General features: G+C 39.2%; 3 protein-coding genes across 3 annotated transcripts; all 3 read left to right on the forward strand.

Annotated features, from left to right (window-relative positions):
* Positions 1 to 418: 418 nt before the first annotated feature.
* Positions 419 to 3,229, forward strand: GCK72_021132 (uncharacterized protein; the record flags this gene model as incomplete). Its single annotated transcript, XM_053734041.1, has 7 exons — positions 419 to 499; positions 547 to 790; positions 897 to 1,044; positions 1,096 to 1,484; positions 1,530 to 2,084; positions 2,763 to 2,913; positions 2,959 to 3,229. 7 exons carry the CDS (start codon positions 419 to 421, stop codon positions 3,227 to 3,229), a joined length of 1,839 nt encoding a protein of 612 aa, XP_053582954.1.
* Positions 3,230 to 4,675: 1,446 nt separating this feature from the next.
* On the forward strand, positions 4,676 to 5,206 carry GCK72_021133 (uncharacterized protein; the record flags this gene model as incomplete). The annotated part of the gene is made up of 1 exon (XM_053734042.1): positions 4,676 to 5,206. One exon carries the CDS (start codon positions 4,676 to 4,678, stop codon positions 5,204 to 5,206), a length of 531 nt encoding a protein of 176 aa, XP_053582955.1.
* Positions 5,207 to 5,805: 599 nt separating this feature from the next.
* On the forward strand, positions 5,806 to 6,830 carry GCK72_021134 (uncharacterized protein; the record flags this gene model as incomplete). Its single annotated transcript, XM_053734043.1, has 2 exons — positions 5,806 to 5,885; positions 5,936 to 6,830. The coding sequence occupies 2 exons, from the start codon at positions 5,806 to 5,808 to the stop codon at positions 6,828 to 6,830; spliced, it is 975 nt and encodes a 324-aa protein (XP_053582956.1).
* Positions 6,831 to 12,918: the final 6,088 nt, after the last annotated feature.

The following is a 12,918-nucleotide window of genomic DNA, read 5'->3' on the forward strand; positions in this document are numbered from 1 at the left end:
AGGTCTTTAAACTTTTCATCTTCCTGTCACTTTTCCTATCCGCTTAATTAAACCAAGCTTTCCGTCTTCAACATTTTGTTACTTACTTTTAACACGTTCACGAAAAGTCGAAAAGTTTTTGAGTTTGAAAGAGAAAGAAAGAAAAATAAAGCATACTTGTCAAAAATCGGGCCGGGCCGGAATTTCTCTTGGCCCGGCCCGGCCCGTCGGCCCGGAAAGTGTTTTATTGCAATTTTTAAAAAGGTTTATTGCAATTTTATTTATTTGATTTCGCGCTCTTTTACAAAACAACGACACTCCGAAATTACGCAAGCGCCTGTTGTTTATCGTCCTTAGGAAGAATTTTGTCCGATTTCTTTCCCGGTTTTCGCGTTTTATTGAGAAAATTTTCAGGGTTTTTATATAAAATCTATTGAAAATGACGGATAATCAAAAAGAAAACTCGTTTACTAAATTGCTGCAAGGATATATCGAAAAACGTGATATCAAAGTGAAGGCTGTAAGTGTCAATTCAGCCTTTTTCGTATATTAAAAATAATATTGCAGGATGAAGCTTATAGAGACGAAAATTACCGTATTGTTATGTATCGTGAAGACGAAGACAAGGAATATGAAGAAACAGGCCGTGTAATGTGTGTAGGCTGCAGAAAGATACTCTCCGGAAAAGACGGGAGTCATCTGCGTCGTCATACGAAAAATTCTTGCAAGATGAAGAGAAAACTGCCTGACAGTGTTGAAAATGGAGATTTGGAATCGAGTTTGTCCGAAGTTAAAAGTCGGAGAATTGATGGTATCACTATTTCTGAGATTTTTGTAAAAATGAGCAAAAGTAATCAGAAAGAATGCAGTTATCTAAGGGGTTTCAGAAAGTTTCAGAGAAAAAAAACTATTTCCAGAGTTTACCACCAAACAATTCCGACAAGGCGAGTTATCAAAAATCACAACGGCTATTGCGAAGTACGGAGTGAGCTCGGGACGTTCGTTCAATCATTTGAGTTCTGAATCTATGAAACGATTGGTATTGGATATAAGTAATGCATCGTCGTGAGTAGCTCAGTTTAATATATAAGCCATTGTAACTAATTAATATTTCAGAAGTGGTGGTTATGGCGAGGCCGCCCTGAAACAACTTCCGTCACGCAATACTATTCAGAAAGTTTCCGAAAATATGGCTCAGAACCTGATTACAAAACTTTATACGTATTTGTCACGTTTCACCGAAAATCGTCTTCATTTGATTATCGATTATGGGAAGCTTGTCACCCACTATCTAAGTGTGTTCGGATCTTTTGTCGATGATGAATTCAAACTGCAAGTCGTACCGTTAGCATTCATTCCCACATTTGAAGGGAAAACAGCGAATGAGACAGCAAAGTTAATCAAACATCGATTAGAAGAATACGGTTGGACCAAAGAACAAATTGAGTCGTGTTATGTGACTGCCGATGGTGGTATCTCTAATATTGGTTCACATTTTTACAGTTGTGAGTGCGTTTTTTCCACTAAATAAGCATAACAGTTTTCTTCAGATGTGAGATGCGTGTCGCATAGTGTCAGCTTGCTTGGATCGAAAATTATAACTCCACTGTTGATTCATCGAAAAAATCATCTATTGTCATCAGAAGATCTCGATATGTTAAGCCGACTAGAAGATGTTATCAATGTATCCAAAAAAGTTGCTGGCTACATTCGCTGGAATTCTACTATATGCCAGTCTCTGCCACGTCTTCCTACTTTGCCTTCGGATACTAGATGGCTTAATGGTGTAAAATGTCTGAAAGACGTCATGGAACTGATGGAAAATATTCAACCAAATATTCAACTGTTCTCCCCGAAAGGTAGAGAACGAATCCGACGTCTCGCTTCTGAAGATGAAAAACTCGCTCACTCAATTTTATTGGTATTTTCACCTCTGCTGACATACAATCAGGTGTTCCAATGCCAGAACAAGATTACTTTAAATCTTGTATTGCCTGCTTACAAACATTTAGACAATCGATTCAAAAAATTCCTCGAAGACGATTTCACTGGAGTTGATATGGACACAATTGATACAGATTTTGTCAAAGTTATGTCGAAATCCGGTAGATTGGCCCTACAGCATTACTACGCGGAGTTCACCGATTTACACTATGGCGCTGTGATGCTGTCTCCGGCTACAAAAAAAATGTCGAACTTTGAGAGAGCAGAACAGCTGAGAGCTAAAGGGGGGTATTTGAGTTTAGAACTCGGAAGAATAGAACTGCGACAAAATAAAACTGTGAAAATATAGAACAGGAAAAAATAGAACTGAACAAAGTGGAACTACGAAAAAATGGAACTGCTACAAAACAGAACTCGACAAAATAGAACTGAACACAATGGAACTGCTACAAAATAGAACTGTTACAAAATAGAACTCTAGTTCGAATGGAGCGCGTTTGCATTTTTTTGCAAAAATTCAATTTATTTTTGACTTTTCTCAAATAAATTCATATTTTTCATCGAATAATTGTTCAAATTAAAAAAAAAGTCGTTCTGATTCTTCTAAAAAGAAAAAAAATGCAAACGCGCTCCATTCGAACTAGAGTTCTATTTTGTAACAGTTCTATTTTGTAGCAGTTCCATTGCGTTCAGTTCTATTTTGTTGAGTTCTGTTTTGTAGCAGTTCTAACTTTCACTGTTCCAGTTTGTAACAGTTCTATTTTCGTCTGTTCTATATTTTCACAGTTTTATTTTGTCGCAGTTCTATTCTTCCGAGTTCTAAACTCAAATACCCCCAGCTAAAGACTTTATTATGGATATGCTACCGAAAGACATGTCATCTGTGAGAAATTCTCCAGCACCCACTAAAAATGATGGAGTAGAAGATCTGTATGACCTTCTTCGCGACACTCCTCAATCAACTTGTGATGCGAACAACGAACTAGAACGGTAATTGAACCTTCCGCCACAGCGACATTTAAATTTGTATTACAGATATCTCTGTGAACATGTTGACTCAAATTATTCCGAAACTCTTGAGAATTACTGGCACCGCAAAAAGAACGAGTATCCCGCACTCTACGAAGCAGCCACAAAATTGTTCAGTGTGATTCCAAGTGAATCAATCTGTGAATCCTGTTTTTCGACTGCTTCATATTTATTAGACAAACGTAGGACACGTCTTCAATATTCGAAAGCTGAGCTAGTCGTAATGGGGTGCCAATTGGCCAATAAATTTCCACACTGGTTAGACGATCTTGCATAATCCATCCGTTTTTCTTTCCTAATTTTTCTATGTTTTTCTCTTTCCTTTCTGTTATTGTTCTTTCTTTGTTTGCTGTTGAAATTTGCTGATTTTTTAAAGCATTAAATACATTTATTTTTGAATTTCAGTTTAACTTTTCCTGATTTCCTCGCTCATAATTCGAAAACAGGTGACCATTTTCAGATACAATTTACCGTAAATACTGTATTATAACGGCATGCCGTTATATTTTTCAACTGCCTCCGAGAGAAACTTCGTGGTTTCGGAAACTCATTAAAATTAAACAAAAAAAAACTTTTTTGGACGTTCCATTTGCTGATCAAGTAGTTACTAATCACTGTACTTCTAATCAGAACCAAGATAAAATCACCCGGATAATCATATTCATAAATTCTTAGTATAGATGGAGCGCCGTTATAATACAGGTGCCCTTCTATTACAGGTGCCGTTATAATACAGTATTTACGGTATATTATCTTATACAACTAAAGTGATTCAAATTACTCTGCACATCCTACTTTCGGTTGTAAATTACAAATTTAATCGAAGACTACAACTTTTCCAAAAAATTCAAAATTTTCAAAAATGTTTCAAAAACTGTTTCGAAACGGGCCGAGCGGGCCGGGCCACGGGCCGGGCCGGGCCGGGCCGGGCCGGGCCGGGCCGAACATTTTCTTGATTTCGGCCCGGCCCGGCCCGGCCCGGCCCGGCCCGTGACAAGTATGAAATAAAGTAGTTTTTTAAAATTTAATTTTTTGCTTATCATGATAACTCTGGCGAATGCTCAAACCATTTCAAAAACCTTATATTGGACAGATGAATTCTTCCAAACTCATGACTTTACTCATGCAGCGAGCACGTCAAGTTGTTTTTTGAGTTTTCTGAAATGTGAGCGGTCCAGAGAGTTTCAGAAAGCTGTCGCGCTCATCGTTCATCGACTGCCCCTTTTTTGAGCCAGCAAACATACGGAATCCACCATCTCACGACAAGAGTTAGATGTGCAGGTGCTCTCCCTAATGATGTTTGTCTTCCCAGAGCGCACTTCACTCGCGTCGCGGTCGTGCGTTGCGGTCTCCCCCCAACACCACCAGACATTGATTCCTCATCTCATTTGTACCCTCTCTCCGTAAGAGAGGGACGACTCCTTTCCCTCTCTTACGCCTCCCAAGACTTGCACTGACTCCTGTTTTCCAACAAATGAAAACAAGTGAATTGTGAGTTTCCCTCTTTTTTTATTCCATCCTTCATTTTCAATCGTTTCAGAATTGCGTTCTCGCTTATTTCCAAAAGAGCCAAAAATTTGTCAAAAACCCTTCGCAAAATATCTGTCGGTTCCATCAATATAACTGTTAGGAGTCATTATCCTCGTATCACAATTAATTTGAGAGACACATCAGTGGGGCTCAGTTTGTACACGGAGAGAGGGGGCCAGATGTGGGCAACAAGATGATTCAAAACAAAACGATTTCATGTGAAAAGGGGTCTCTCACTGTCGCGAAATTAGTAGAGCGAATTGCTAGCGTTACTAGTTGTGAATCGCTTGAATATGTGGAACTCAGGGGACCTCTACAACTAGAAGTGTGCGATACTCTCTCTCAACTGACAGAACTCGGGACATTAGCCGTCATGGAAGACTGTTCGGATAGTTTCGCAAAGAAAGCTTTTGAAATTGTCTCAACAGTTACCACGGAGATTACATTGTACCGAATTCCATTTGAGAGCAAAGAAGAGTTTCAGACATTTCTGAAGAGCAATTTGAACTATTTGAAGATTAACTCAGATTTCTCAATGTTCACTCTTGATCACCTTCTAGTCACAAACGCACTCAAACTGAAATTGAGAGAAGTCATGTTGAGTGTCACAGATATTAGTCAATTTCTTACAAAGTGGTTTCACAGCAAATGCAACTCTCGACTAAAACATCGGTCATTGTGCACATTGGGAGGTATCAATGAAACGTGTCTTCGGAAGTACTGAAGGCTGTTCCGTTTCCAAGAGACCGAGAGCGAACGTTCCAGTACTCGAAAAAACTGGACAAGTCATCAGTATCGTTTTCTGGAGGATATGATATCGAAAGAACAGATGGGAAGAAAGCCACGATTGTATTTGTGACCTTTATCTGACGGACGTTTGGCGGTGATACGCTGTCCTTTGCTTTGTTTAAAATGTAATGATTGATTGAATCTTTATTCATTTCTTGTGTCGTGCAATGTTTCATTGTTTTGATCAAATAAAGTCATTTTTTTATTTATGCTAATCATGAGGACTCTGGCGATTGCTCAAACTCATGCAGCGAGCTCGTCAAATTGTTTTTTGAGTTTTCTGAAATGCGAGCGGTCCAGAGAGTTTCAGAAAGCTGTCGCGCGCATCGGTCATCGACTGCCCCTCTTTCCAATCTGCAAACATACGAGTTTCACTTTCTCTCGACAAGAGTTAGATGTGCAGGTGATCTCCCTAATAATGTTTGCCTTCCCAGAGCCCATTTCTCACGCGTCGCGGTCGTGTATTGCGGTCTCTCTCCGATCTCCTCAGACATTGATTTCTTCATTCACTTCTACCCTCTCCCCACTAGCAAGATGACGACTCCGTTCTTTCTCTTACGACTTCCAAGACTTGCACTGATTCCTGTTCTTCAACAAATGGAGCCTATTGATCTGTAAGTTTTCATCTTTTTTTTGTTCTATCCCTCATATTCAATCGTTTCAGAATTGCGTTCTCGCTTCTCTCCAATAAAGCAAAAAATCTGGTAAAAATGTTATGCAAAATAACTGCCGGTTCTATCAATGTGGTTTTTAAGAGTCATTATCCTCGTATCACAGTTGTATTGAGAGATGATACATCAGTAGGGCTCAGTTTGTACACGGAGAGAGTTCCGGATGTGGCCAACATGATGCTTCAACACAAAACAATTTCATGTGAAAAGAAGTCTATCACTGTCGCGAAATTGGTAGAGCGAATTGTCGACGTTACTAGTTGTCAATCGCTTGAACTTGTGGTTCTCAGAGGACCTCTACAACTAGAAGTGTGCGATACTCTCGCTCTACTGACAAAACTCAGTAAATTGACTATCATGAGGGACTGTTCAAATTGCTTCGCAAGGAAAGCTCTTGAAATTGTCTCGACAGTTACCACGCAGATTTCATTGTGCCGAATTCCTTTCGAGACCGGATATGATTTTCAGACATTTCTGAAGAGCAATTTGAACTCTTTGTATATTTACAGTTGTTTCTCGAGGTTCACTCTTGAAGACCTTCTAGTCACAAACGCACTCAAAGTGGTATTGAGACAAGTCAAGTTGAGTGCCAGGGATATCACTCAATTTATTACAAATTGGTTTCACAGCAAAAACAACTCTCGACTAGAACATCTGTCATTGCTTGTAGACGAAGTTGTCAATGAAATGTGCCTTCCGGAAGTACTGGAGGCTGTTCCATTTCCAAGAGACCAAGAAAGAACGTTTTTTTATTCAAAACATTTGGACTATTCATCAGAATCGTTTCGTGGAGGATATGATATCAAAAGAACAAATGGGAAGAAAGCCACAATTGTATTTGTACCCGGTCACGGAGTGACATTTATCGATTTTTACGTTTGGCCGTGATACTCTGTTCTTCGCTTTGTCTTTAAATGTAATGATTGATGCGAATCTTTATCCATTTCTCATGTCGTCCAAAGTTTTGTTATTTGATCAAATAAAGTAATTTTTATCTTGATGACTCTGCTCAAACCACTTATGAACCTTTTTTAGATAAATGAACGCTAGCAAACCTAGGACTTTATTCATGCATCAAGCCCGTTAAACTGGTTTTTTGAATCTTCGGAAATGGGAGCGGTCTAGAGAGGTTTGGGAAATTATCGCGTGCATAACTATCGTGCATTCTCGAGTCGGCAAACATACAATTTTCACCTTCTCACGACTAGCGTCCCCCGCCTCCCGGCGGGCTCCGCAAGACGGGGCTTCGCCCCGTGCACGGTTCATGGCAAGTTTTAAATTCAAAATATTGAATTGCCTTTTAAAATTAAATTTTACTGGAAATAGTACAGAACACTGCGTTTATATCATCTGGAAACTGTTAGAGTGGTCAACGTTTAAATTATTTTTTCAAATAATTTACATTCTTTGAACAATCGTTGAAGTTTTTTTTTTCAAATATTCAAAAAAGTTCAAAAAAAGATTCACAATTTATATCTCAACAGCAATAATAACAATAAAAAAACTTTTTTTTTTAATTTTTCAAATTCGAAGTTTTGAATTTGAAAAAATCAAAAATCTTTGTCGAAATCTCAGTAGTATTGAACAGAACTGTTTGGATTATTCCCGATCCAAAAAAGCAACAAAACGATTATAAACAGGAACTTCCCATTGACTTAATTCCCTAAACTTCACGTTCTAAAGTTGTAAAAACCATTGCTGAAAGATTTGTTCTATTCGAAAATCACTTCAATCCAAAAAGTAAAATAATTCTAAAAAAGTTTAATAATAAATTTTTAAAAAGTCACTCATGAGAAGATTCGAACCATCACCTCACAGATTCTCACCCCCGCCCACTGCCACTGCGCCACCGACGCACAGAAAAACTCGGTCATTGAGGGAATAGAAAAAAGGGGAGCTCCTCGCAGCAGTACAATGACACATACAATGACAAAATTGTCAGTGTATTCGAAAAAATGTCAGTGGAGATTCAGGTTTCTCCACAGAATCGTCCGATATCAATATTTTTTGATCGGACTTTTTGGTTCCATTAGATCTCCAAAAGTTTAGATCGGTGTCAAAAATTCAGAGCGATTCAGTGAATCCTGTTCACAGGACAGCGTATAGAAAAAATCCCCACATGACCGAAAAACCACGAAAATCACAAAATCCGGTTTTTTGAAAGATTTTTCAACTAAAAGTATCTTGAATTTTACATGGTTCGATAGAGTTTTTTTTTCTACACATTTCTTTTTTTTCGGATCCTGAAATTTCTCAAATCCGGGCGAGTTACAGCCGGTGAAAGTTTTGGGCGGAAAAAGGGGGATCGATCGATAATTGTTCATTTTTCGACTGTTTTTTGAGTATAACTCGATTGCATCACTTCCAATTTAAAATCTGCTTTTTTAGTCACCTCCCCCATGCCAAGTTTCATAACTGTACCAAATTTCAAAGCTCTCGGTTCAATACAACCCGAGATATCGAGAGGAAAGTAAAAAATTCGGGAAAAAAAGTTGTCCCCCTTCTTTTATGGTCATAAATCATAATTTTCCAGATTTCCAAATAATTTTTACATGTCTCGATAGCCAGATGTTTAGAGATCTCAAGTCCGAAAAATCCCCCGGAAATGTTCAAAACTGGCGCCGTACGAAGCAGGAAACGGTGAAAATAGTGAAATTCTCAAGCCATTTTTTTGAGCGAAAAAAGTTGCTCTCACTTTTGTGCTCATAACTCTCTCCCAAGTGCTCCAAACCCACCCCCTGTTGGTCGCCACCGGCGCCCCAAGTTTTTGTATCACCTCAAAAAAGAATTTTTTGGAAAAGTTGAGAGCAAAGAGAGTTATTAAAAGAAATAAAAGCGGTCAAAATTGTGGACATTTCTGTCGACATTTTTTTTACCACAAGCTCCGCCCACTCCAAATCGGCACGCTCATACTTACGCGATTTAAGAAGAGGGGCCGACTAGCGTCCCCCGCCTCCCGGCGGGCTCCGCTAGAAGGGGCTTCGCCCCTTGCGCAGTGCTCAGCAAGCTTTGAATCAGATCGCTACGGCCATTTTGAAGCAAGTTATGAGCATTTTCTATTTTATGTGACCCAAGCAAACAGAATTTCATTAGCTTTCGAATGGTAGTAAAATGAAGGTTCTACGACAATTTTGAGCCGAGTTAAAAAAAAACAAAAAAATTGGACCAGCCAGAAACTCGAACCAAAAACCTCCCCAGCGACGCACCGCAACACTGCTACTGAGCCACACACTCGTTGGCGTGTTGCCACCCAGATGGCGTTTAAGTGGTGGGAAGAGGCACGCTTGCTTCGACTCGACCAGTTGTCTCCTTTCAGAAATGTTCTCCAAAGTTTGAGACCCTATAACTCGGGTCAAAATCAATATTTTTTAAATCTGTTTTTTTCTCCCCCTAGATAATTTTCCTGGCTAACACATATCAGAAAACCGTATTAGCCGGACAGAAGACACTCCAGAGCTAAGCGATATAAGCGAAAAACACGTTTTCTCCACAGCTCAGCTCCCACTGGACCGTTTTGGCTGAAACTTGATATTCCATTAGATAATTCCGATTTGACCAACATATCAAAAAATCAAAACATTTTTAGTACAAAAAATTTTCAGGACAGCAAAAATAGTCCGGTGGAAGCCGACTTCAGCAAGGCGTTTTTTTCTGTTTTTCTGCAGTCCACCGGCCGTACCGGACGGTGGGTGATTCAAATTAGGAATTTGACGTAAAAAAGTGATTTCTCGTCGAACAATACGTCTAGTAACCAAGTTATATTAAAAACTATCGGGTAGAACTCGAGATAATCGAGGTGAAGAAAAAAATCGAAAAATCAAAAAATCGAAAAATCTCTCAAAATAAAAAAGTTGCCTCCATACTATCGATTATAACTCGTTTAGAAGTATGGAATCTCAAAAAGGGGGTTCTTAATAAAAGATTGCCCCGAAAATTTGCAATCGATTAAAAAAATAAAATCAAAATTTCATCGAGAATTCGGAAAGTTATGAATGGCTCAAGTTGCGGACAAAAATTTGGACATTTTTAGTCGTTTTTTTCGCCGAATTTTGAGCATAACTCTGCTCTTTTCCACCACAGTAATATGGAATTTGGCAAAAAGCAAGAAAAAGTTATTAGCTAAGAAGCTAAAAAAAAATTATTGAAAAATATAAAGTTTGAACAAAGTTACACTGGCCAAACTGAAAAACAAAATTGTAGACACGCGCTTAAGCCCCGCCCACTTTTTTTCCCCCCGCCATACCTACTACCCATTGGGAAAGAAGGTGGTGGACTAGCGTCCCCCGCCTCCCGGCGGGCTCCGCTAGACGGGGCTTCGCCCCGTGCGCAGTGCCCAGCAAGCTTTGAATTTTTGTTCTACGACCATTTTGATGCAAATTAATTTACTTTTTTGATTTTATGTAACCAAAGCAAGCAGAATTTCATTAGCTTTCAAATGGTAGTAAAACCAAGTCTGTACGACAATTTTGAGCCGAGTTATAAGATTTTGAAGTGTAGAGGCTGGGGCGCCGCGAGGCACGAAGCTTCTGAAGTTTATCAGTCCACTATCACCCTGTGGGGACACATTTGGCTATCATCTTGTGGGGACATCTCTGCGAGTCACCATGGAGCAACTGTGAATCTACCACCTTGTGGGGACACATGTGACTAAGGCTGACACTGCTGTTTTTTTTTCTCTTTCTACGTAGTAATGAGAAGAAGGCTCTGGGAAAAAATATTTGTATGCAAAAATAGACTGTAATTATTTTTTAAGTTTTATTATTCAAAATAAAAATCTACAATAAAAATAAATACAAATAAAACAATAAATACAAATAAAACAATAAATACAAATAAAACAATAAATACAAAAAAAACCAATAAATACAAATGAAACAATAAATAATATTAATTAAATTTCATTTAATTCTATAACAAATATTCTATAACTATTCTATACTATTCTATACTATTCTATACTATTCTATACTATTCTATACTATTCTATAACATTCTATAACTATTCTATGTATCTATAACAAAAAATCTATAACAAATAATTAAACATTTCAAATTTTCACAAAAGCTAGAAGAGTCGCTACGTAATTTTCCAAATCCACATCATATTGCTCGTGCTTCTTTTTGTTGTCACTGATGCAAACCATGCCATCTTCTCCTCGCACCCATGCTTGATAATGTCCGCTCAGTCCTCCATCGCTCGAACTGTACTCAGCAAACGCTTGGAACTGGTAGAATTCCCCAAACATTGAAACGACTGTGTTCACATTGAGATCCCAGAATCGTTTCATGTTGGGGATGACAGTTACAAAAATTTGCGAGCCGTTGATAATAATCTTCGGTTCTGTCCACATGTCCTTCGCGTTGCATTTCGTACAAGGAGTGTCCAAGTGTCTCATCTCGTAAATATCATTGAATAGATCCTCGAAGTTGGCATCTTCTGACATCTGGACTTCAATATGTGTTGCAGCAGTAGCGTTTCCGTAAGAAGCTTCTTCATCGCATGATCTGCATTTGGTCTCCGGTGCGTGCTCCATCTGGATTGTGGTTCCATCTTCAACAGCCAGTGCCCTCATCAACATATCAAAAACTTCTACCAGATCCTGTTGACCAGTGTGGAATTCCGCTGGCAGTGTTTGACGCCACTCTCTGGCGGAGAATGTTTCTTTTCGAAAGATTCGTCCCAATATGTTTCCAAGTGGCCTGTTTGGATGTTGGCAATTTACGTACTTCTCTCGAACCTCCGGGCAGTTGTAGAGAATGTTAACAATGGTGTTAATAAAACAATCCGTACCATCTGTGTCCAGCAAGAGATAGGGAAGATCCAGTCTCTGTGGAGCAAATGGGGCCGCTCCAGAATTGTTTCCAACATTCGAAACAACATCACTGCTCTTCTGCACTGGTTTTTTGTTGAAGATTTTGAAGAATCGTTGCAATGTCGAAGATTTTGAAGATTTGGTGATTTTTGAAGATTTTGGAGCCATGTTCGTTTCATCAGATGTTTCGGAATCGATGGATTTGGTTGGGGAAGTTCTCGTGACTAATAAGGTATCGGCTGTTGTTTTCATAGATTCGAGTGTGGTTTTGATTGGCTCATCTCGCAAGACATCCCTATAAACCACATTCCGAACAAGAATTCCACCGCCGACTATGTTGTCATATCCTTCGGTGACTCGCTTGGTATGCCACATCCTGAAGTCTTCTGCTCGTTGCACGCGAGACATTGCGACATATAGTTGTCCGTGAGAAAACACGGCGGAATGTACTAAGAGTCCGCATCTTGACAACGTCTGACCTTGACTTTTGTTAATTGTACAAGCATATGCCAATCGGATGGGATACTGTAAACGTCTGAAGCCACATGAATTCGCACCATTTCCAGTTGGACACATTATCATTCGATGCAGGAACACAGTTTTCGGCGATTTCGAAGTAGGAGTGTTGACGGAACAGAAGATAACCTGAGAAATTAATCAATTAGTTAGTGAAATATGATTGGAGAACTTACATCATTTCCAAACGCTTCAACAGTCAAACGTGTTCCATTACAAAGACCCTGTTCCACAGACAAGTTGCGAAGGAGCACAACTTGGGCTTTAACTTTTAGTCTCAGCCGATGTGGTGGCATACCTGATGGAGTTACAGTTTGGAACACGGAAACATCAGCTGTGAACCCTGTGGTCTTATCAGAAGTATCAGTCGAGAAAAACGTTCTAACCACTCCATCAAGTTTGTCGAGAATGAAGTCATTCATTCGGAGAGCAGTTTTATTGTCAATAGTGAGGAGGGCAGCCGTTTTTGTTTCTTCGATTTTGTTGACATCAGGGAACACCCAATCGGCTAACGCTTTATCACCGGCTCTCTCAACGAACTGTTCGGGAATATGTACCATTTGACGTTTCTCATCGACATAATTGGTTCCATTACCAATATGGAGAATCAGCTTAGCATATTCTGGATCGTTAATGGCACGCTGATT

The sequence above is a fragment of the Caenorhabditis remanei genome, chromosome V, assembly GCF_010183535.1.
Source record: "Caenorhabditis remanei strain PX506 chromosome V, whole genome shotgun sequence".
In the NCBI taxonomy this organism is placed as follows: domain Eukaryota; kingdom Metazoa; phylum Nematoda; class Chromadorea; order Rhabditida; family Rhabditidae; genus Caenorhabditis; species Caenorhabditis remanei.